Consider the following 14,919-nt stretch of genomic DNA (forward strand, 5'->3'; position numbering starts at 1 on the left):
CCTCTCACCAGCTGTGTGACCTCGGGCAGGGAACTTGACCTTCTTGGGTCCACTTTCCCTAATAGTCATTCCAAGCTCATGAGGCTGTGGTGAAGACCAAACAAGGTGGTTGATGTGAAGCCCCTTGTATAATACTAGGCATAGGTGAGCCGGGCAGTTAATCTGTATACATTTGACAAACACAGGACCACAAACTCTTCAAGTATGTTAAAAACAGTAACCAGTTTAATCCTCACAAGAATCCAGTGAGACAGGCAGCGTTGTCATTCTGTCTTACAGATGAGAAGACAAAACCCACGGAGGGTAAGTGACCTGCCAAAGCCACAGAGCTACCAAGTGGCGGGACAAAAGGGAAACCAGGCTCTCTTCTCTCCTGTTTCTTCCCATCTTTCTCCTTCCAGTTTCTGGTTTTAGAAAAAGCTGAAGCCTGTGAGAGGCGGCTGGTTTAAGAATAATCCTGTGGCCGGGCATGGTGGCTCATGCCTGTAATCCCAACACTTTGGGAGGCTGGGGCAGGTAGATCACTGGAGGTCAGGAGTTCAAGACCAGCCTGGCCAACATAGTGAAACCCTGTCTCTACTAAAAATACCAAAAAAAAAAAAAAAGTTAGCTGGGCATGGTGGTGGTCACCTATAATCCCAGCCACTCAGAAGGCTGAAGCAGGAGAATCATTTGAACCCAGGAGGTGGAGGTTGCAGTGAGCCGAGATCATACCATTGCACTCCAGTCTGGACAAGAGAGGGAGACTCCATCTCAAAAAAAAAGAATACTCCCTCCCCCTGGTCTCTGTCCTCCCTGGTCCCACAGAAGGCCTAAGACTGTCAGCCACTGCACTAAGCTGCCTCTCCAAAAAGAAAGTGATGTTGTTGGTATGAGATCCCTTGAGCTCAGACTCTTACAGTGACCATCCTGCTCCAGCCTCCAGCCCCAATTTGGAGCCAAAGGTGTCCAAACCTTTGCCCTCACACTTACCTCAGAGCCTGCAGCTGGTCAGATGCCTGCAGATGGTCAGATGCCAGGCCAAGCGATGGGCGGAGCCACACAGGAAGTAGAAGGGACTGCCCACAGCCTCAGAGGGGCCAGGAGGGCAGACAATCCCTTCGCAGCTTCCCTCCCTAGAGAGCCCCCAGCCTCTGCTCACACACCTCTGGTGACAGGGAGCTCACTACCTCTGCTGCAGCCTGGGCAGGCCACAGCTGGGCAGCTCTGACTGGTAGACATGCTTCCTCGAGCCAAGATGAAATCTCTCCGTGTAATTTCCTCCCATTAGTCCCGTCTCTGCCTCCAGGCCCCCCATGGCCAGCCGGCTCCTCCAGCCTGCAGACATCTGGAGATGGCCATCTCTTGGCAAGAGGAGTCACCATTCAGGCTGAACGTCCTGGCAGCCTCAGCCTGGCCTCGGCAAACAGAATTCCTGGTGCCCTCCCCAACCTGGTCCCCACTCTCCACCCATGAACCCTGCAAGATTGCAGGATTGCAAAGGCAGCTGCTTGCTCAGGCAACAAATGCTAAGCACCATGACAGGCCTGGTCCTGAGCTCAGCCCTGCTGCCTGGGAACAATAATAATAAGTGACAACAGCCACCACTCAGCAAGTATCTACTCTGCCCCAGACACTGGGCTAAGTACTCTACAAGCACGAACTCATCCCATCTTCCCAGCTCTTTGAGACAAGTATTATTCTTACCCCCACTTAACAGATGAGAAAAAGAAGCCTCCAAGAAGGAGGTGGCTTGCCCACGGTCCCACTCACACTAAGTAAGTGGCGAAGCTGAGTTCACATCCAGGCTGTGAGTGTCAAGCTCAGCTCTTGACCAACAGAAAACAAAGACACAGCAGCAGAGGGACAGGAGACTCACTCACAGGAAACAGAGACCACCAGCTCAGCATATGATGATGACTTCAATTCTAAAGGCAATGGGACTCCAGAAAGGAGAAAGGATCTCTGTGGACCTGGGGAGGTGGGGAGGCTTCCTGGGTTAGGGAGAGACCAGAGATGGGCCTTGAAAAAACAAAGACACCTCAGGCTGCAGAATGCCCAGCTAGCAAACAAACTGAAAACCCCTCTGTCCTCACTCCCAAACCCCACCCCCGGAACCTGAGAAAACACACTGGACCATTATGCAACAGCCCCATCCCCTGAGCAGCAAGCATTTATTAAGTGCCACAGTATGCTTGGGCAATGTTAGTACTCAGCAAGGGCACAGATGAAGGTGCCATGATCCCATGAAGTGAGAATCCATTTGGGCAGGAGGGAGGCCTGCTTAGAGCTGTGACGAGCAGTGGCGGTAGGATCTGGTACAGGTCCTCTTCAAACGTTCCCTGCCCACCACATCCTATCACTCCTTCCCCCACTAACCCTGTTGCCCTGGGCTGAAGAGGGTGAAGATGGAATAAGAGGGTGAGCTTTCCTTGGGGCACTGAGCCAGGAAAGTCTTGAAGCCCCATTCAAGACAGTGGGTCATATACTGGGGAGGTAGTCTTCTAGGAGAGGGGGCAGACATGGAGAACCAGTGTCCTGGGGAGGGAATACTTGGAGGAATTGTCCCAGGTGGCAGGGGTTGGAGGACTGCAGGGACTGGGACATGAAAAGGTGCCATTCTACTCAAGGTTCAATGGAAGGCCAAACTCTGCCCCAGGACCTATGTCACCTAGGTCCCAGGGACCCTAAATCCACCATCACCCAGAGTGTGGTTTACTGCCCTACCTGAAGAAGGTCACATCCTCTTTAATCCCTCTTGTTTCCTAGGCTGACCTCCTTCCTCCAGGAAGCCCTCCCTGACTGCCATGTTGTGTGCCATGACATGCATAAAACAGCCAGGAGGGTTTCTGAACCCCTGGCTCTCAGAGCCTCTTTTGGGCCTGATATCTTCTACAAGATGGTGAGTTGCCTGATGGCAGGTACTGGGCCTGCTAACTGCTCCCTGGATTCGAAGTGATCACTTCTATGGATAATCCACACCTCCATTCAGCCATTCATCCAAAACTTCTGAGCACTTGGGTTGCCAGTTCTGTGCAAGTCCCTAGGGATAAGCAACAAAGCCCTGTATAGCCCTGTCTCAAAAAACAATATTGAACGGTTCTGTCCCAGTAAGACATTCCTTTCTCAATGTGTCTGAGGCTCTCCCCAGCCCGAACAGGATTTAATGCGGGCACATTCCTCTGTGAAGCTGCAGGTGACTCCCACGTGAACCCTGGGCCTTGCTGTGCTCCACCTCCTGCTGTGACACCTCTTGTGTCTCACCTCTGGTCTCATGGCCATAAGCTCTTCACAACATCCTTAGAACTTAGGGGCACCTGCATTTTCCAGGTGAATTTGGGCCCAAGGAAGGCAGAGGACTGACTTGGGTTCACTTGGAAATCCATTGTTGGGTCAGGTACCAGGACACAGGCTGGCACTTGCAACCCCTTGAACAACTGGTACACCTGGCAGCATAGGACCTGGCACACGGTGGCCACTCCACACTTACCTTTGCTGCCACCACCTTGGTGTCTCTGACCCTAGACCCCTTCCTGTGGAAATTCAAGCCTAATTTTTCCTCCTGGTGAGGGAACCCCAATCCCATTCATCGGGAACAATGGCTGGCACATGCGGGAAAACAACCCATGGGAAACAGTCCTAACAAGCCCTGTGAACCTCTGCGGCAGCTGTTCTCAAAATTTGCCCATCACCTCTCAAGCCAATTTGCCCAAATTTCCTTAAGATTTCATCAGGAAATGTGAACTGCCAATTTCATTATTAAGTCTTTATTTTAATAACAATTCTTAGTTATTGCATAAAGTCCGAGGGATGGAGTGGGAGAGGAGGACCCACAGAAGAGTCTTCCCTTCCTTATGAAGAAAGAACTGACCCCAAAGCCCCCTTGTTTCATTTTAAGAGCAGCTGCCTTGTACCTGATGCAGAGCAGCGGCATCCCAGCAATTGTGTGTTTGTCTTTCTGTAGGTCACAACCACCCACAGGCACACACACGGACACACACGCCTCAACAAACACAGTGAAACTACACAGACTTTCCAGAAAGCAAACTGCGTTTCTAGTAACAAACCACAGTCTGCCTCAAGGACCTGTGACTGGGTTTTGCCCTGAGAGGATGCTCCATGGGAAGTGCCCCTGCCCAGAGCCGGCAGCCCAGCCTCCAGGAGGCTTTGGGCAAGCCCCAGCAGGATGCCAGGCGGGCTGGTGAGCAGGAAGAGACACCGCTTACAACCTCTCCTTGCTGTAATTTACTAAATCCATCTGGGGCTCCTTTGAGCCGTTTTCTGGAAATGCCACATTTCAAGAGTCTCCCTATTAGAAAAGGTCAGAGTTCACATGGGCCTTTCATGTTAAAGGAGCTTGAAAGAAAAGGAAAGAAAATGTATATTTTCAGCTTTAGCCATGATTAAATGGGCTCAGGCCATGAGAACATTCAGATGATTTACATGATGTTACATGAAGAGCCAATTAGCCTAACAACTTCCGAAAAGTATCTCGCTCAAGAGCACCCATTTATTAGACACTTGGAATGCATCAGGCATTGTGCTAAGTAAGCTCTTCACTAGGATACAGTGATTCATCTCAACTGCACTCCAACAGAGCAAGACAGGCCCACGTATGATACCCATTTCACCTAAGGGGAGACTGAGGCTCAGAGAGGGTCAATGATCTGCCTGGGCTCCCGCAGCTAGTAAGTGGCAGGGCAGGGATGGAAACTTAAGACTGCCCAAATTGCAGGGCACAGTGGCTCATGACTGTAATCCCATCACTTTGGGAACCCGAGGCAGGCAGATCACGAGGTCAAGAGATTGAAACCATCCTGGTCAACATGGTGAAAACCCATCTCTACTAAAAATATAAAAATTAGCTGGGCATAGTGGTGCGTGCCTGTAATCCCAGCTACTTGAGAGGCTGAGGCAGGAGAATCACTTGAACCAGGGAGGCAGAGGTTGCAGTGAGCCGAGATCATGCCACTGCACTCCAGCCTGGCGACAGAGCAAGATTCCGTCTCAAAAAAAAAAAAAAAAGAGATTGCCCAAATCTAAAGTTGGAGCTCTCTTGCTCCAACCCTCAAGGCTTGGGAGTTCTGACTTAGTCCTGTTTCCAGCATCTGGGGAATGCAAGTTCATTTGCATGATGATGAAGCTTTATTAATTCACCAGCTCTGGCCTGGTCTGGATGAATCCAGAAGACTTTGGGGCCTCCTTGCAGCTGCTCCTGGTCCTGAAACTCCCTGGTCACCTCCAGAGGGAGCAACCACAGCAGATTCCACTCACTACCCTGTGGAAGAACCCCAGTGTCTATCATTTCTGTATGTGATCTGAATGTGATCCGAGCCAATCCCAGAAGAGGTGGCCTTGGGTGGACTCAGGAGAGAGATGGTACACACTGAGATCTGTCTGGCTCAAGGGAGAGGTTCTAGGCCCGCTTTGCCAGCAAAGGTCTTGGGCCACCCGATACAGATCACCAAGCTGATTTCCTAATCCTGTTGATGGCCCCTTTCATGTAACATGAGCCACCCACAAAGTCAAGGCTCCATATTAGTGACAGCTCATTCGTCGGCATCTGTCTGCCAAGACCACAAAGCAAATAAGGACTCCCTCTGGAATTTTAGGGATCATAATGAAATACTACAATGTGATAGGATGTGGGCTTAGGAGTCAGACTGCCTGGGTTTCGAATTCTGACACCTTCATTTTCAAGCTGTGAGAACTTAGGTGACTTAACCTCTCTGAGCTTCAGTTTCCTCATTAGTCAAATGGGGATACGAATCCCTATGTCACAGAGCTGGTGTGATGATTAAATGAGATAATCTGTGTGAAGCTCTTGACAGGATACCTGGCACATAGTAATCACTCAGTATATGAGGTTGGTCACTGTGCAGATGGCGGCGAAGGAATCAACGCTGAAGCGACAAAGGGCTCCTGTGGGGCTGCACCACCCTCTGGAGAACGAGTTGGAGCTCTTGTTCCTTTCTGGCTCTCCAAATCCTCCTGAGCCTTCCAGGCCCACATGAAATCTGCCTCCTTCAGGAAGCCACCCTGACTACTCCAGTCCACATTGATCTCACCATTTCTGAGCTCTTTCTGTTCACTGTCTGTATAGACTACTCTAGCACCTAAATAGGCTCTAATAATTCTTCAGCTACTCAAAGCAGCCAATGGCTCCTGGAAGGTGGACACCTCTATCCCTTCCCTCTCTACAGCCCAAGCCAGGGCTAGGAACACAGTAGATGATCCCTTAGCAAGCCTTCAGACTGATTTCAGTGTGGCTGTGGATGCCTGTGACTCAGCCCTTCTCTCCCTCACTCCTCCTCACAGTCCTGCTCTCCCTACTCACCCACCCCCTCCTCCGGTTCCAGCCAGCAGAGTGAGGAGTTGGAGCTATGACCCCATAGGACAGTGGTTCCCAGACTATAAAATGTCCAAAGAAACTTGAGGGTAGGGGAGTTAACAGATAGGGAAAAATGTTTTCCTTATTTTCTTTTGCCAAATGAGGACATACACACACACACACACAGACACACACACACACACACACACTTTGTCCTACCATGATTTTAGTGAAGAAAGGACGTTTTCACACCAATAAAGCATTAAGGTAATACTCTTTGATTAAAATCTGGAAATTTTAACCTTATCAAGAAAACAAAACAAAACAAAAAGAACCTTACTGTTCTGACTTCTCTCCTTTCTCCAAGGACTGGAGAAAATGTCAGCCTCCACTGATCTGTGTCTGTGTCCGGGGAACTCATGGGTCTGGGGACATCTGTTTGGAGGAGGTGCCTGCTGAACCAGGGTTCCCTACAAACACAGGAGGACCCCTAAAGCCCTTGGCTTAATCAGATCCGGATTCCCTTTCAGCTGTCCCAGAGGAGGTTCACCCCAAGCCAGACCCTATAACCTCAGGAGGTGAGGTGGGGGAGGCTCTGAGCCCCAGTCCCTGTGCCCCTCCCCTCAGGGTAGGGCCAAGCTCCTGCTTCCCCGCCAATGTGGAGCAGATGAGGTGAGACTGAGCGGCAAGCCCAACCTGGGAGGAGGCTGGGGAGACCTAATGGGCAGGGTCTTTCCCTCATCTCCATCACCAAGCTGAGCACTCGTGCCCATGTCACCCCCCAGTCCCAGCCTGGGGAAAGGAGGAAAAGTGGGCACCCTAGCCCGGAGGTGGTGGGGGAGGGGGAAGAGGTGGTATCCGAAGCACCCCGCTGGGCGGGCGCAGATAGGATCTGAACACAGGGAAGCACGGCCCTGGTTCTTTGATCCGCAGCCAGCCACGCCGGGCCTGGACCCGAGGGAGGCACGGCTGTCTTCCGGCCCGGCTTTGCACCGCTGCCAGGGGTCCTGCGGGGCCCTCAGCGGGAGAGGTGTCCAATACCCGGCCCTCCCCCAAATACCCTCTATCCCAGCAGCTCTCAGAAGAGGCGGGAGCGTCTACACTGAATCCAGCACAGAAATCTGCTAGGGGGGCTGCGGTTGACTGCATCGCGATCCAAAGGGCAGGTGTCTTTTGTGGATGTAGTGGCTGAGCCAAGCCAAGCGTGCCTCGGAGGCCTGCGTGGACGCAGAGCTGGGTGCCATGCAGATGCGCTGGAAGCTAGGCACTTTCCCGCCCTCCGCAAACCTAGAAGCTTCAATCTGGATCGAGCGAGGGTTAGAGGGTTAGTCAGGCCAGGGTCAATTTCTAAATGCTACTTCTCGGGTTGAGTTGCTGCTGATGAGGGACCTACGCCGGAATCCCACGGCCCAAGTGGCTGCCCAAAGCTCCGAGTCTCCAGGCTGCAGGTTCTAGTCATGGAAACAAGTTGGGAGAGCCGTGGGGGCCGGGGCTTGGAGGACCGGCTGAGGTCCTTCCTCCTGATGGTCTTGGCTGTGTGTTCGCGGCTCGGAGCCGTTGCCTGGCTGAGGGGCCCGTCACAGATGTGTGATGTATAAGCTCTGCATGCAACAGGAGCTCAATAAATGTGCGAGGGGGTATGCTTGTGTTCGCGCTGTTTGCAGGCGGAATAGAGGGCCGGGCAAGAGCCGCAACAGCGCCGCAGAGTCCCAACGCTGCCGTTTCCCCGGGGTCCAAGCAAGCCTCAAGCAGCTGCCAGCTCTAGGAAGCCCCAGTTCAAAGCACAGGGCGCCCTGGAGCCCGAGCACGATACAGTTCACACCACAGCTGCGGTGGTAAGCCACGCCCAAGTCCCAAGGGCCTAGGGGACTCCCGCCCTCCGAAGCCAGAGGGAAACCTGGGCGCAGGATGCGGGGTTAATATCTGGTTGTAGGTAAGTGGGGTCAGGAGTTGCCTTTAGAGTCTCTGCGTTTCGGGAGAAGGGTGATGATTCTCAGGCTCGGCGGACGTCTCGCTCGCGGTGAGCTCCTGGAGCGCGAGCCCTTTAAGACTATGCCAGAGGGCGCGTCCCGACCTCTCCCGGGAGAGGAGGGGCGGGGCGGACCTGTGCCCCCGCCCCTGCCGGCCCCGCCCCCGTTGCCGGCCCCGCCCGCGGCACTCGGCCGGCGGCTCCTTTGATGTTCGGACCCGCCAGCTCCCGGAGCCGCTCTGCCCCGCGCCCTAGCCCGCGCCTGTAGCCCGCCCAGGCGGAGTCAGCCCGCGCTCCGCCCGCCGCGATCCGGGCTCGGAGGTTCGGACTCCGGGCTCGCCGCCCCCCGGGCCGGCTCCGCGCCCCGCACTCCCGGCGCCCCGCGACCCGGCGGGCGGAGCGCACCATGCCGCAGCTGGACTCCGGCGGGGGCGGCGCGGGCGGCGGCGACGACCTCGGCGCGCCGGACGAGCTGCTGGCCTTCCAGGATGAGGGCGAGGAGCAGGACGACAAGAGCCGCGACAGCGCCGCGGGTCCCGAGCGCGACCTGGCGGAGCTCAAGTCGTCGCTCGTGAATGAGTCCGAGGGCGCGGCCGGCGGCGCGGGGATCCCGGGGGTCCCGGGGACCGGCGCCGGGACCCGCAGCGAGGCCGAGGTCGGGACCGAGGTGAGCGCCCGCCGGCGCCAGCTCCTCCCCTGGGGTCGCCGCCCCCCGCCGCCCCCGCTGCGCGCGGCCCCGGGGGTCTCCAGCGTGCAGGGTGCCCCTGCCCCGGCGCTGGCCCCGACCCCCGCGGTCCCACCGCCCCTCACGCCCCTTCGGTTCTCCCTCCAGGCTCTCGGGCGGGAGCACGCTGCGCAGAGACTCTTCCCGGACAAACTTCCAGAGCCCCTGGAGGACGGTGAGTTTCTGCCCGGCCCGGCTCCGCTTCCTCGCGCTCAGGCCTTGGCCTCGGTGGGACCGGGAAGCCGAGGACCGCGGGGAGCCGGGTGCCTCCCCCACCGCAGCTCGGGAGGCGGCAGAACCCAGGGGTGGGGAGTGGGGGGCGGGCTTCCCGGGCGCCGCCGGGTCGAGTCACTTCCGGTGCCCTGACCTTTATAGGAGTAAACAGACCCCCGCCATCCCCGCCTCCCCTCCTGCCCAGGTGACTGACTAATCCGCCGTCTTCAGGAGACAGAGTTGGCCAAGGTTCCTTGGTTGGAGGGCGGGGTGGGGGGTCAAGTAGGGGCCGCCTCGGGGAGGCCTGCACTCCAGGTCCTTCCCCCAAAACTTGGCACTGCGGATACTCCCAGCCCGTTCCTTTCCAAGTCAGGAACTTGCAGGGGACCCCTTGGCAATTCTTTTTCTCTCAAGAGTAGACAGTCTTCAGCCCCAGCCGCCGCCAGGGCTGGTGTGTCTGACCCAGCTGTGGTTTTTCCAGGCCTGAAGGCCCCGGAGTGCGCCAGCGGCATGTACAAAGAGACCGTCTACTCCGCCTTCAATCTGCTCATGCACTACCCACCCCCCTCGGGAGCAGGGCAGCACCCCCAGCCGCAGCCCCCGCTGGTAAGTGGCTCCAGCAGCCAGTGCCGCCCTCTGCTTGCAACCTCCTTGACCAGGTAGGTGAGGCACCGACAAGAGACTTCTACCTGGAACAAAACAGGAGACTCCTGTGTTGGTCTTTTTTCCCATACACACCCAGTGGGATCTGAACCAAAAGGAGAACTTTGCTGAAGGAAGGAGGGGCTGCCCTGGGGCACCCCCCTGCCCTCTGGCTCTTGGCTTTTGTCTTCCTAGCTTGCTCATAAGCAGTTGCAGGCTCTGTCCTGGTGCTGGGTGATGCCAGGGTGGGATCCTCTAACTTTTGAGCTGAGACCACCCTCTCCCCTCACTGCTCTGATGTGAGCTCAGAGCTTTGCATTTAACTTTCTAACTAGCCCAGGAAACTGTGAGCTTCCTTGTCGCTTGGAGGAATGGGCAAAGCTTATCTGTTCAGGTCCCCTGGTTGTACAGAAGAAATGTGCTGTACTGTGTCCTTACTTGTGTGAGTGCACCCTCGCCAAAGAAGGACCCTGAACACCATGTGTGGAAAGTGGGTTCTTAGGAAACTGGCTTGGTCTCAGACACACCAGGAAGGGTTGGCAAAGGTGCCACAAATCAGTGACGTTGAGAAGGGACCAGTTTAATGAATTCGTGTATTAAATATTTTTAAGTACCCAGTGCTTTGAAAAGATTTCATGATCATTACAAACCATGCCTGTTAGTGCAGATGACCTTAGTGTGAAGAGCCTATTCTGAGTGCTTTGGAGCAGTACAGCTGCTCTTTTAAAGAAATTCCTATTTGTGTTCACACTCTTCTCAGTTGGCCCAAGTTGGGGTGAGGGTACGTAGAAGGTTTGGATGACTGTGGTGAGTGAGTGTTGGGTGCGGATGTAACCCCAGTGCAGGTGGGGCTGGCAGGCTGAAGGCTCACATGGCTACGGTAGGGTCACCAGAGGGAGAAGAGGGTAACTGCTAGGCTGTTTCAGACCAAGAGTGAAGAGCGTGGTTCTGAGAGCTGCTGCATGCTGAGCTGGTGGGAGTGAGAAGACATCCAGCTTCTCTCCAGAAGCCCAGGCTGGAAAACCTGTTGTATGGCTGGCTCTAAAAATGAACTTCTTGCCCTTTGGGCCCCTATTTCCTCATCTGCAAAATGAGCATGTTTTCCGTGTAGTCTCTATATCTGACTTTCTGCTCTGGGGTGGCTTGGTGTATGAGGTGGTTCACTGCCTTCCAAGTCTGTGAGGTGAGGGGCTTGCCTGCCAGCCTTCCCCCCATGCAGTGACTGTACCCAGAGAACTCACTCCGCATGAGCCCATGCTTAACAAAGATGCATTTTGGATCCCTACAAGATGCAAACCCTTAGATTTGGGACCAGGTTGACATAACCCACCAGTGCCAGACTTCCGGCAGGTGAGCTGCTTGCATGGGGGCCGGGGTCACCGTGGGATCATGATTAGACAAAAGGCCTAGGCCCAAGGCTCCACTTCATCCTCCCGGGGCTCCACAGCAGCACAGGGAAAAGACATCCTTTTGGAGCTCATCTCGTGGTGCGGGCAAGTGCTGGGAGAGTATCCGGAGCAGGGAGGGCCTCGTTCTGCTGTCGGGGGAAGGGTGATGGGACTGTTTGGTGTCCATTGTCAAGAGTAGCCTCTAACAGTCAGGATAGTGGGGGAGGTACAATATCCTGGGCCTGGATCATTTATTTTTCACCTTTCGGTCTTTCTCAAGCTACAGCAGATGGATTTCTATGTATCACACCTGCTCCTATAGGTGCAAACCCCCTTGTGCTCCTCCCTACTGTCTGGGTTCTAGGCACACAGGAGGAGGAGGATGGGCTCTGACACTGACTCTCTGTGTCCTGGCCTCAGCTGCTCTGTGGGGCTGCAGAAAAGGGCAGAGGCAGAGGTCTCAGTTGGAGTGACACTGGGTGAGGAAGATGTACGTGAATTTAGGTGAACCTCTTTCAGCAAACCTGCCAGTTACAAATACATAGTAAGTCAGAGTATTTGCTTGCATTACCTGAAGACGTGTGGGCATTTAAAACGTGGTTGGGTTTTACCAAGCAAAGTAGATCCACCCCCACATTTTAGAAGCACATTTATCATTGGATTCAAGGTTTATGTGTCTGGAACCAGGAATGATCCTCTTATCCTGGGTCAGGAGACCCTTGCAAGGGCCCTGAGGAAAAACTACCTTTGGAAAATTTCTCCAAAGCTGGTCACTTTCCCAAGCCCATCTTTAAAGGACAGACGACTTGCTGCTCAGGCCTTGCCACAGGCCTTAGATCCAGGCCCCCTTGCCCGGCCCTCTCTGAGGGCATCCAGGTGGTCAGCACTTACACTGAGATGCCCGAGGCCAGTCACTGGACTTCCCTCGAGAGCAGGAAAAGCCTATACCAGGGACTGCTCTGCCCATGTGTGGGATGCCCACGCAGCTGCTGTGTTAGAGACCTCAAAACAGCCCAGCTCGAACCTCGCCGGGAGCAGTGGGCTGAATGACCACCCCACAGCCAACTGCCACTTTTTTTTTCTTCCAAAAAGGTTCCTTCTTTTTGGTAGTAGACTTCTTTTAAGCTTGTTTGAGGAAGAAGAAATTAGGTCAAAGTTCATTCCATGAACACTGTCAGGCGACTCATGTAGGCTTGCAGGCAGTTACTGGCCTAGATCAGTAACCAGGGTTTTTTGTTTTGTTTTTGTGTTTTTTAAGAGACAGGGTCTCACTCTGTTGCCCAGGCTGGAGTGCAGTGGTATGATCTTGGCTCACTGCAGCCTCGAACTCCTGGGCTCAAACAATCCTCCCACCTCAGCCTCCTGAGTAGCTGGGACTACAGGTATGCACTGCCATGCCCGGCTAAGTTTGTTGTTGTTTTTTGTAGCAATTGGGGTCTTATTGTGTTGACTGGGCTTCGGTTTGATTTTGTTTTCTCTTCTCTGCTCTGAGACCTGAGAGTCAGTAGAGGCAATGAGCAGGAGGATAGTGAGCTGATCCTAGGCTGTACTTTGGGGGAGATTCTGGGATGAGTAAGGCATTATTCCTTAGGCAAACTCAGGCTCCTGGGTGCATGCGACAGCATAGTCAGTCTGGTCATATCCAAAAATGATGTGAGGCAGCGTTGCTCTGTGGCTCCTATGAGCTCTACTTGGAGTCTGTAGCTTGGACAGATGCTGAGCCTTTTGCCATTTTGATGAAATACCCAGAATAAACACATCCATAGAGACAGAGGATTAGTGCTTGCCAGGGGCTGATGGAAGAAGGGCCAGAGCATGACTGCTAATGGATATGGGGATACTTTCTGGGGTGATGAATATGTTCTGGAATTATATAGTGGTGGCAGTTGCACAATCTTATGAATATACCAAAAGCCAATGAATTATATACCCTTTAAAATGGTGTATTTTATGATATGTGAATTACATCTCAATTCAAATTAAAAGGATGAGGCCTTTGGCTGTTGGCTGACTTGGGGTCATGTTTCCCTGTCCCTGATCTCCACAGCCATCCAGGTCCCTGGGCATGCCCCAAGCCAGGGGTCAGGCATCAGGTATCAGGCCCAGTGGAAAGAGCCTCGCTCAGGCAGTGGACTCGTGTTGGGGCTCCCAGCAGGTCCAGAGTGTGCCTGGGGCAGCAGGAGGTGAGAGTATGAGCAAGGTTCCAGCAGAGGAAGGAAGTGCTGCTGATGCATGGCCAGCCTGTCCAAGACACTTTGCAGAGATGAGTAGGTGCAGGAGCACCCAGCGGCCTCCACACACCACAGGGCGAGCCGTGGGCCTTGCTGGGAAGCGTTAGTGATTGGTGTTGAGCGCCAGCCCTGGCTGGAGTGAAGCCTGTTAGGAGGGAATTTGGCACCAGGCTGGGTACCAGGTACTGGGCCCCCACACTGGAAGCAGGCTTTGCCCCTGGGAGTGCCTGGCTGAGTGGAGGAGACAGACAGAGACCTGAAGCAGGAGCTGGCAGGAGAAGCTCTGTCATCGAGGTGTCCCAGCCCCAGCCCCGGCTGTGAGGGAGAGCCCACTGAGCAGCAGGCCACAGGGTGTCCAACAGATGAAGACAAGGGAGGGACTGGCAGGCCCCAGGCTTTTCTCTGAACACATCCCAAACTTCCAGCTTCTCTGCAGTCAGCACCCGAAGCCCAAACTATTGCCATCTCTCACCCAGACAGCAGCAACAGCCCCCCAGGGGCCCCCCCCAACCCTCTAACCCCCATCCTAACCCACAGTCCAGGCTTCATATAGCAGCCAAAGGGGTCCTTTAAAACAGAAATCAGATCACAGCTCTCACCTGATTAAACCCTGCGTTAGCTTCCAATGCTCTTGGAGTAAAGTTCAAGCCACTCACCATAGCTGAGTGCCTGGGTGGCCCCCGCCAGCTGCCCCTTGTCACCTGCACCAGTCTCTTGCTCTGTCCCTGATAGCAGTCCCGTCCCTGTCCTGGGGAGCGGGGGTCTTGCAGCCAGCAACTTCTTTACCCCTCAGGACTCCTGCCCTGCTTCCCTCCGCTCAGAAGTCTCTTCCCCAGCCCTGCACATAGCCACCACCTTCTCAGTCCTCCCTTAGGGCTCAGTTCAGATGTCTCCGCCTCAGGGAGCCCCCTCTGACCATCCCTGTGGGACCCTCCTCATCCTCCAGCTCCAGCTGCCTTGCCCACCCTGGCAGCTCTTCAGGCCGAAGCGGTTGGCACTGCTTTACAATGCACTCACCATGCTTAACCCAAAGAAAGCCGGGCTGTTTGTTTCCTACTCTGCGCAATGGGAGTGGTGAGCCCTCCTCCCAGAGCTGGAGTGAGGACCAGCAGCAGTGCCAGGGAGGGGCCCAGGGAGGTGCCAGTGCAGCCTGGCCGGGGGAGTCCGCCATGAATGAACCCTTGTCCCTTGCTGGCCTGGCTCCCCTGGGGTCAGTGGTGGCTCAGTGGCAGGCCCCATGTGGACTTGGGGCTGGAGGGGTCTGGAGGTCTGAACCCTGGGATTGGGGACGCAGGGGACAGGTCCCCTACTCACTGCCCTGCCTGACCCAGGATTCTTGGGAGGGGAAGTGCTATCCCTGAGACCAAGCTGGGAGCCATAGCCACTCACTCCTTCCTAAGAATTCTTGCCCACCACCCCAAAGATTGACCTGAAAGAGACTC

The 14,919-nt window shown here is 54.8% G+C and overlaps 1 protein-coding gene across 11 annotated transcripts in view; it reads left to right on the forward strand.

Annotated features, from left to right (window-relative positions):
• The first annotated feature begins 8,685 nt into the window (after window positions 1-8,685).
• The window catches only part of TCF7 (transcription factor 7), a 35,927-nt gene continuing 29,693 nt past the window's right edge, over window positions 8,686-14,919 (forward strand). For 7 of the 11 annotated variants that reach the window (XM_064366316.1, XM_064366318.1, XM_064366317.1 and 4 more), the window contains exons 1-3: window positions 8,686-8,946; window positions 9,112-9,178; window positions 9,698-9,822. In XM_064366316.1, coding sequence (XP_064222386.1) covers window positions 8,686-8,946; window positions 9,112-9,178; window positions 9,698-9,822 — 453 coding nt within the window. Of the gene's footprint in view, window positions 8,947-9,111; window positions 9,179-9,403; window positions 9,466-9,697; window positions 9,876-14,919 lie in introns of those variants that run through there. The other 4 variants (XM_064366322.1, XM_064366323.1, XM_064366324.1 and 1 more) reach the window with 2 other exon arrangements.

The sequence above is a fragment of the Aotus nancymaae genome, unplaced genomic scaffold, assembly GCF_030222135.1.
Source record: "Aotus nancymaae isolate 86718 unplaced genomic scaffold, 86718_ANA_hifiasm-v0.15.2.pri h1tg000064l_1, whole genome shotgun sequence".
Lineage (NCBI taxonomy): Eukaryota > Metazoa > Chordata > Mammalia > Primates > Aotidae > Aotus > Aotus nancymaae.